Source organism: Bison bison, unplaced genomic scaffold (assembly GCF_000754665.1).
Source record: "Bison bison bison isolate TAMUID 2011002044 unplaced genomic scaffold, Bison_UMD1.0 scf7180017864518, whole genome shotgun sequence".
In the NCBI taxonomy this organism is placed as follows: Eukaryota; Metazoa; Chordata; class Mammalia; order Artiodactyla; family Bovidae; genus Bison; species Bison bison.
In genome coordinates, this window is record NW_011495071.1 from 19,572,982 (window position 1) to 19,582,618 (window position 9,637).

Sequence of the window (9,637 nt, forward strand, 5' to 3'; positions counted from 1 at the left end):
TATTCTGGTCGCTGGGGTCAAAATCCTTCAGAACAAGCAGTGTATCCCCCGACCCCATCCCCTCCGTCACCTCACCCAGGGAGATTGGAAGCTCAGCAACAGAGGCTGGACATGTTTGGAAGGTCTGGAAGAGAGGAGATTTGGCCACAGGCTTGTTGGGGGCTGTGGGTGTAAGATTCTTAGGGCTGCCAGAATAAAGAACCACAAGCTGGGTGACCAGATGACTCAACAGAAGTGTGTGGTCTCCCAGCTCAGGAGGCTGGAGGCCCGAAGTCAAGGTGTTGGCTGAGGAGGGTGCTCTGAGGGCCGGGAGGGAGCAGTTTGTCAATGGCCATCTTCTCTCCATTTTTCACAATATCTGCCTTCCTCCAGTGTCTATCTCTGTGCCCGAATATCCCCCTTTCGTTAAGACACTGGATATATCGGACTAGGGCCCACCCTAGTCACCTCATTTTAAGTAATTATATCTGCACTGACCCTGTTTCTAAATACGGTCACATTCTGAGATGTGTCTGCTGAAAAGCACAACCTGCAGGGTGAGAGTTTCGTGTCATTCCGTGAGCGTTCTGAGGACGTCAAGCCTGGGAGATGGGACCCTGAGATGATTCTGAGGGATTGTTCTGAAGAGGCAAGGGTGGAGTAGGGTGAGCCAGGGTGCATAGGAGTTTTTGTAACAAAGACCAGGTAGTCAGAACATCAAAAGATGAATATTAATTAAAGAAAGCCAGACATCTCATGTTAAGGAATTTAGTGCTTTTCTGTGTATGAGAAGATGAAAGAGTCTGGGTTCACTGAAGTCATTCCTTTGATGTGCACCTCAGCTACCTGCAGTTAATGTCCTGCTTCCTCCACCCCGAGTTCCCTCGGGGAGCATAGCTGGGGGTGTGGCTGAGGGCTTGGCACTGGGCAGCCCCTTCAGTTTGTCTCCATCCTGAGTTCCCTCAGGGATCACAGCTGGGGGTGGGGCTGAGAGCTTGGCCCTGGGCAGCCCCTTTGGTTTGTCTCCATCCTGAGTTCCCTCAGGGCTCACGGTTCGGGGCGGCTGTCATGTGATGGCTTGACGGCTGCAGCATCCTTTGTTTACTGACAGGACAGGCGGTATCCCAAGTCCAGATACTCGGGATCAGGACTTCAGCGTGTGAATTTGGGGGGAGCATAATTCAATCCATACCTGTGCATTTAGAGGCAACAGGGTGCAATGGAAGGAGCGAGTCTCAGCTTGGAGGTCTGATGGATTAGAGTTTAAATCTTAGAGTTTCCAGTTATGTTGATGAGTTTGGGCTCTGAGCCTCGGTTTCCTCACCTGTGAAGTGGAGTCTGGCCTTCGCTTTATCTATGTATTTTCAACTGAAGGACAACTCCACTTCTCCAGGCACGTGCTGGGGGACATGAAGTGACCTCATGGGGCTGTGGGGACAGAGAGAGCCATGGAAGCCCCAGCAGGTGCTGACACACAGCAGGTGCTCTCTGAACATTCCCTGCTGGAGCGGGAGACGCTCCAAGGGCCAGAGAGTTTCAGCTGGTGGAGGTCCCCTGAGCCCTCATTTCATGTGCCCTGGCTTGTTCCCCTACTTCTCAGAGCCCTGGGCTTGAGAGGAGGCTGTGGACAGCCCTGCAGGGTCCCCAGGGGCCTCCTCCTTCAGGTCTCATGATGCAGGAGAGTCTGGATTCCCGAGGACTGCAGGCAGCATGCCCTGGCCAGCGTGAGAAGCGAAGTGCTGCGGCAGGAGGGTCAGAGATGCTGTGCCCCCTTCGTTCACCCACACAGAAGCCAAGGAGAGCCTCACAGGGTTCCTGTGCTGTTTTCCTCCTTTGCCTCCCCTGAGTAAACTCCGAAATGGAAACTCAAAGACGCAGGATGGCTCCTCCGCCATTTTCCACTATTTCATGATAGTGTTGAAGCCCCAGGGCCATTTCCTGGCCCAGCATCCTGCCAAATCTCCAGCATGTTCCCGGCCTCCCCGCCGGCATCTGAGCTGAGTGCTGTGTAGGCCTCTGGCCAGAGCCTTCTAAATATAGCTCCGTCCTCAGAGCAACAAAGCCCCGATTCCCCGAGTGGCATCCGCCCTGACGGCAGGCCTCTGGGCTGTTTGTCAGGCTTCCCCACCAGGATGGGAGGGAGGAACGGGGACAGACAGGGAGTGGCCAGGACCAGAGCCGCCGCCGAAGAAGCTGGTTCTGTGACATGTGAGGCCCAGACGCCCGTGGCCTTGGCCCTGAGTTCCTGCCTCCTGTCTCTGGCGATGTGTGGGGCCCAGGCCTTGTCCCAGGCCGGCTCTGCTAAGCCGGGACTGAGGATCAGGAGACTGGTCGGTGCTGAAGGGAGAGAAGGAGGGTGATCCTCCCAGGAGGAGATGGAAAGATCCTGTCTTTAAGGTCAGACCCACTGGTCTGATCTCACAATGCCACATCTAGGCTGGGTGACCCTGGGCAGATTCTTCACCTTAAATCTCAGTTTCCACGTCTGGGAAGTGTGGATTCTAAGGCCCATGCTGGGGGGATTCAGGAGAAGTGGTGCAGGGTGGCGGCAGCAATGGCCCCACGGTGCCTGGGGCTGGTGCTCGGGTGCTGTGGGCGGCTGGTGTGGGCTCAGCTTGTCCCCTTGGCCCAGCACCTCATCCCACCTGCTCTGTGGTACTTGGATGACCCTTCATGCTGCATCTTTAATTTTACCTCATGGGTGTAGCATGGAGCCTCTCTTGCAGACCCAGTGACCTGAGAGGTACCCTGAACCCAGAACATCCACCACCTGTTAGGTCCCAGCTGAGCCTCTCTCCCCACTCACGGGCCTCTCATTTCAGAACTCACCTCTTCAGCCACGCTATGTCCAGCTGAGTACTGAGATGCCTTTAAAGCCACTGCCCAAATATGAACATAGCCATTGAGCACTGGTAAAAGAAACTAGAATTATTAAAAATAATAAAATCCTGGATTTCTCAACATCAAGCCTGGCTCTGGGAACACCAGCCCATGTCTTCCCCTCCCATCCAACTCAATTCTGTTTTAGGCAGGGGAACCTGACCTGTTCCTGGGTCTCTAACACCAAGGAAGGTGGGACCCTGCCCCCTACCACTAAGGGGTCCTCAGGAGAGACCCCAACTTACAGCCTACCATATGGAGAGCCTGGTCTTACAAAAAGAGGCCACTCTGCCTGAGACGCTTCACTGCTACAAGTGGTCCAGGCAGCTGCCTACTCTTAGTTACACTCTGTGGATAGACTGGTCAGGATTAGGTGTGAAATGCCCAAGTGCTGGGAGGGGTCAAGATAGGGAGTTGTTGGTGGAGGCATCAGCCCCTGTTGTTTAGACCTGCCTTTCTGCTGACAGCAAGTCCCCTGGCAAGGGGGATCCCTGGGGAAATCAGGCACTGGGGGGATTAGGATCTCCAGTCTTCTGTTGCTATGGCTACGATGGAGTTAGGATGCCCTGTCTTTTGTTGCTATGGCTACATTAACAGACCACGAACTCAGCACCACAGCGCCGTGAGATAGGTCACAGCTATGAAGTGGCAAAACCAAAATTCTGTTTCTGCTCTTGTGGCCTTTAGGGGTTCTTCACAGTTTGAAGTTCCAAGGTTTCCAGTATGATCACAGTTCTCAAAGAGCATTTCTAGAGGCTGCTGGAAATACACACCCACAGCAAGCGAGCTGGCAGACCATTAACAGAGCACTGTGCTTTCTTGGGGGGCAGTCATGCTGAACTAACCTGCCAGAGCCCCTGGAGGTAGCAGAAACATGTCAGCAAAGGAAACCATCTCTTTAGTGTATTTGGATTTTTCAGAAGTGTTTTGCAAAGTTCCATGCTGAAAAATTTTCCATATGTAGAAAAAAAATTAATTGCTTTGCTGTGACTTTGCAGGGATTGCTTTGTTCTGCGTAGGAGTCAGTTCAGGGAAAGGAAGATATTCCTGAGGATGAACCTGTTCTTTTCTTGATGGAGAGCTGTGAACAGGAAAGGGTCTTAGCTGGTTTATTTGGGTTTTTTTTTTTTGCAACGATGCAAGGGGTTGGAAGCACCAAGTCCTAACCACTCTTCCACCAGGAGATTCCCAGCTCATTATCTTTTTAATTAAAGATCTGGAAGAGAAAGTATACAGTGAAAATTCCATATAGGATTATTGGAGAATGAGGAATCAAATTAATGGAATGTGCTTGTTTTCTTGCTTTGGTTTCCCAAATCATTGCTGACAGTCAGCATTTTATAGGCCGGTTTGCTCCGGTAATGTACGAGGGGTTCCATCCACTCGACATACATCCATCGGGTGCCCGCATGTGCCAGGCACTGTGCTGGGTCCAGACACGCGTCCTACACAGTTATTCTGCTTTACAGAAGTGGGATTACATGCTGCTTACACTTGTCTGTTTTATTTCCTGGTGGATTGTAAACATCACAGTGCAAAGAACTCCCTCATCCTTTTTAGTGCCTGCCTGGTGCCACTTTCCCTTGAAATGGTTGTACAGTAATTTAATCAGTCCCCTCTTATTGAGCATTTCCGTTATTTCTGGATTGCAAATATTATACCAGTGTAGCCTGAAACATCCCTGTACTCGGATATTGCACATATGGATGGATGAGTGTTTCTGAGGATAGCCACCAGAGTGGACATACTCGCTCAAAGGATCTGTATGCATTTACATTTTTGATAGATGCAGATGAATTTGCCTGCAAAGCATATCTACTTCAATTTTAATAACCCGCAAATTACCATCTGGCAATGCTCAGTTTTTCAAATCCCTACCCACATCGGATATTATACTAGTTTCCTATCGCTTCTATCACAACTTATTGTATATTTGTTGTTGTTCAGTCGTATTTGTTGTTGTTGTTCAATCGCTCAGTCATGTCTGACTCTGCAACCCCATGGACTGCAGCATGCCAGGCCTGCCTGTCCTTCCCCATCTCCTGGAGTTTGCTCAAACTCATGTCCATTAAGTCGGTGGTGCCATCCAACTATCTTGTCCTCTGTCATCCCCTTCTCCTCCTGCCTTCAGTCTTTCCCAGAATCAGAGTCTTTTCCAATGAGTTGGCTCTTCACATCAGGTGACCAAAGTATTGGAGCTTCAGCATCAGTCCTTCCAGTGAATATTCACCATTTCCTTTATGATTGACTGGTTTGAGCTCCTTGCTATCATATCCACTATCATAAGCTATCATATATTTAGTGGTTTAAAAACAGCAGGAATTTATTATCTTACGGTTCTGTAAGTCAGAAGTCCAAGGGTGGACTGAAATCAAAGTGTTGACCGGGCTGTGGTCCTTCTGGAAGGTCTAGAGAGAGAGAGAGTGATCCGTGGCCCATGGCACATCCATGTTCAGTGCCAGTGAGGTCTAGATGGCTGGGTGGGTGGGGTCTTTGCACATGGCTTTGCTCTGACACTGACTCTGCTGCTCCTTGCCATGCAGAAAGCCCCATACCATTATGCTGGATGCCCCTGCATAACCTGGGCTTCTTTCCTTACATCAGGTCAGCTGATTAGCATGCTTCATTCCACCCATGACTTTATCCCCTTGCCGTGTAACATGACTTGTCCACAGCTCCCAGGGAGGAGGGTGTGGACATTGTGCAGGGGTGCCGGTATTCTGCCTCCTGCAAACAGGATCAGCCTTTTTGCTTCTGCTCTAAGTGAAAGCATGGTACCCTGCTCTTTTAAGTGGTGTCTTCTTGGTTATTGGTGAGGTCAAATATCTTTTCTTTGTGAGGAAAACAAACTAGTTCCTCTGGTAGTAAGTTTTCTATTCTTACCCTTCTTTATCATTCAATTATAAATGATAAATCTTTGAGGGCAAGGGCCTTCTCGTAGTCACGATCGCATCTCAGTGCTTCAAAATGTAGCCCGGTCCAGAGAAGAGCCTTGGTGCCTGTGGGCCCTCTGCTTTTCTCTCCCTCACTCCCACACCAAGTTCTTGCTACTCTGTTTTGGAAAATATGTCAGATGCTTCTGGTTGAACTGGCTGAGTTGAGTCTGTGTCGAGGAAGGCACGGTGGCTGAGTGCTTTACTTATGGACTCTGGGGTCACACAGACTGAGAGCCCTGCCCCCTGCTCAGCCCCTGATTCAGGAGGCTCTTCCACCGTCTCTGAGACTCAGTTTTCTCACCAGTAAGAACAGCAGTGGTGGCCTGCTGACCTTTTTAGGTTGCTGTGCTGGGAGCCAGGGACAAGCGTGACTCCTTCTGAAAGGCAGACCCTGCCTGCTGAGCTGCTGCGCTTGCCATGGTGATGGAAGCCATGGGCGGAGCCGTGGGTGGGAGGTGGAGCCAAGATGAGTGGGACTCTGGGGAGACACAGGGAAGAGCAGTTTTAGGTCGTTCTGCAGGTGATGGGCAGCGTGCTCTCTTTCTGTTACTGAACCAAACTTGGGCCTGCTTGCCCACATGCAGTAAAGCCAATCTGCTGACACCAGGTTGTGGTGGAGGAAAGTGCAGCGTTTGTTGTAAGGCCAAGCAGGGGGTACCAGTGGCTAGAGCACAAAAGACTTGACCTCCCTGATGGATTTCAGAGAAGGGTTTTTGCTTTTAATTTTTATTGGAGTATAGTTGATTTATGATGTTGTGTTAGTTTCAGGTGTAGAGCAAAGTGAATCCGTTATATATTTACATTCAGCCACTCTTTTTTTAAAAAATTATTTTCCCATATGGGCCATTACAGAGTATTGAGTGGAGTCGCCCATGCTCTACAGCAGGTTCTTATTAGTTTGGGATTGACAAATGCACATTACTATATATAAAATAGATAACTAATAAGAACCTGCTGTAGAGCACAGGAAAGTGTTTTTCAAGACAAGAAGAGGGAGAGAGTTGCACCTGTGTTTGATCAGCTCGTGGACAGTCTTCTGATTGGTTGGTGGCGAGGTAATCAGGAGTCACCATCATCAACCTTCTGGTCCCAGCTCTTCTGGGGTCTGTGTGTTTGTGGTCGGCACACAGGTAACTTCTTCCACCCGGTGGGGGTTTTAGTGTCTGTCAAGCAGCTGAAGGCTATGGCTCTAAATATTGTCTGTAGTCCTGGAGGAGGAGCTAAAGGTCCCAAACTTTGTTTAATGGCTAAACCATTACCAGTTTGTCTTGCTTGAGTGTTTTCCTATGGCTCTGCATTTTCTCACTTCTCTGATTAAATTTGTTCTTTGGAACTCAGGGAAGGCCTGAAGAGGCTAAAGTTTTTCTACCAACAAGAGGCAAACAGAGGACAGGGGATGGGGGTCTGTCCCAGGGAGGCCCCAGAGGGTCCTGCTTGGTTACACTTTTTTGAGAAGTGACAGAAGAGATTCAAATCACTTTGCACTTATTCAGAGGTGTCAGAGCCCTGGCCCCTGCTGCAGCCCCCGGTGACGCAGAGCCTGGCACATGCGGGTGACTTGCCCCATGTCCCCAGGCTGGCCTCCTGCTCATCATCCCTCAGAGCGACTGCGGGGAGATGGTGTCCAGTGGGACTGATGGTCCTCTCTGCTGGGTGAGCCTTGCTTGGTGAACAGAAGCATGACCTGTGCTCTGGGGTGTGCCAGGCTGGGGGTCAGTGCCAGGCCAGGGCTACAGCTGTCCTGTGCAGGAGCCAAACCTACAGTTGCCCTGCACTGAATGCCCTTCTCAGCCCTGCAGTGCACACCTGTCACTCCCAGGAACAGAGCTTCATCCCCTGGGCTGCCTGGCCATAGCTTCCCTGCGGATCCCTAGGCTTGCATTTATGCTCTCGCCCTGGGGTCCTTAGAAGACCCTGTCCACAGGCTCTTGTCCACACCCACTAGCCCTAGGTACCTCAGCTCAAGAGCACTCAGGCCAGGGCCTGCTCATTTGGGCCTCTCTGGGTCTGGCTCCACGCTTGCTTTCAGCATGGCGCATGCCCAGGCAGAAGAAGGCAGGTCCCTCCCTCCCCTCGACCTTTCATAAGGTTTGCTGGGGCCCCAGAACACGTGCCTCAGTAGAGTTTCTCTCCGTGGGTCTCAGATGGCCACATCAGGAGCCCTAAGCCCCCTTAGCCAAGGGCTGGTGGTGGAGGGGAGCCCCTACCCTGAATACTGTGCTGTCCTGGGGGGCCCCTTGCCCTCCAAGCCTCAGTTTCCAGCTTGGCAGCGTGGGGCAAGTAACCCCTCCCTGCTGCCTGGTGGTAGAGTCATGAAGGGAGGTCAGGGACACGGAGCCCACCGGGGATGCCACCATGAGGGGTTGTCAGTGGTTGGTCCGAGGCCTTTCACCTCCTCTGCCCTTCTTTCCTCGGAGGCTGCCGGTCCCCAGGCCTTAGCCTGACAGCAGGTCTGGAGCTAAAGCAGCCATGCTCCTGCAGTGACAGGTGACCGGGCCACAGCGGCCTCTCCTGTGGCCTCCTCCCTCTTCTGGGCCTCGGGGTGAGATGCCTTCTCTCCCTTTCTTCACTCTCTCTCCTGCCAAGCAGGGCTGGCAGCCTTGAGAAGGCACCTGGGCTGGAGGGCTGGGTGCCAGACACACCCTCCTTCAACACTGGCACCTCCTTGCCAGGCAGCCCTGGACCCCAAACCAGGACCCCCAGGAGGGCCCCCTGCACCACCCCGCTGCACAGCTTCTGCAGCCCTTTCCCTCACTATCAGCCGGGGTCTGCTGGGCCTGGACCCCAGCCCCTCCTGTGCAGCCGCCTGAGCCTGGAGCTCATTAGCTCTTCTTATTAAATCCATCTGCTCTGCCTTGAAGAATGGCCCAGAGTCTTTGTGCTCCCGCCGCGGGTATGTGAGGGGGAGGGCTGTACACAGACTCCACTCTGTGCGCTGGGCGCGGCACCCTGCAGGGCAGCGGCCTGGGCGTGCTGGGTGGGTGAGGGTCCCGCCAGCCTGGAGGCCATTCCCGCAGGCTGAGCCTGGGATAAACTGGGGCTTGCCCCTTCCAGGGCGCATGGGTCAGCTGGTCTGCCCATCACTGACGAAGCTGCTCCCTCCTCCCCGCCTAGGAGTGCATCATTGACGAGGACTGCGGGCCCAGCAGGTACTGCCAGTTTTCCAGCTTCGAGTACTCCTGCCAGCCGTGCCGGGACCAGCAGACAGTGAGTGTGCCCAGAGACCCCGGGGCAGCAGCACCTGAGCCATGGGGGCCCAGGCAAGGGCACCTGGGGGAGGAGGCCAGCAGCCCATGGTTCTCAGCTGGGCTTCCTGAAAGCCTCCTAAAGGGCCCCAGCCTGTCTACACTTGAAAGAGCCAGTCCATGGTGCCCGGCAGGGCTGACTCCTGGGGTGATCAGGAAGCCGTCTGCAGACATGCTGCCACCCTGCCTGCCTAGTGATCTCTGGCCCCATCGCCTGCCTCATAGATACCAGAGATGGGGAGAGAGGGCTAAGGAGGAGGCCCCACCTCGTCCCTTCCCTGGGGAAGACCCATCCCAGCAAGCAACAGCAGGGCAGCCCTTGGGCAGGGAAGGGGAAACCCACTCCCCACGTCTTCCTCCCAGTCTGCTCTGAGGGGTTAGGAGGGGGCCCACAAAGAAGCCAGAGCATATTCTAGATGGAGGTTCCACCAAGAAGCAGGAAGCCAGGGAAGAGAGACTCCCTCTGCCCAACAGATGCTTTGGACCAGGCCATATATAGGCTTTCTTGTCCTTTCTGTTATTAAGGCAATCACACGGCCTGATAGGGCTTCCCAGGTGGCGCTAGTGGTAAAGAACCCACCTGCCAATGCAGGAGAC

At 53.0% G+C, this 9,637-nt stretch overlaps 1 protein-coding gene across 1 annotated transcript in view; it reads left to right on the forward strand.

Moving 5' to 3' along the window:
• The window catches only part of DKK3 (dickkopf WNT signaling pathway inhibitor 3), a 50,276-nt gene that overhangs the window by 35,931 nt on the left and 4,708 nt on the right, over positions 1–9,637 (forward strand). The window contains exon 5 of the mRNA XM_010830620.1: positions 8,910–9,002. Within this exon, the coding sequence (XP_010828922.1) occupies positions 8,910–9,002 (93 nt within the window). The remainder of the gene's footprint in view (positions 1–8,909; positions 9,003–9,637) is intronic.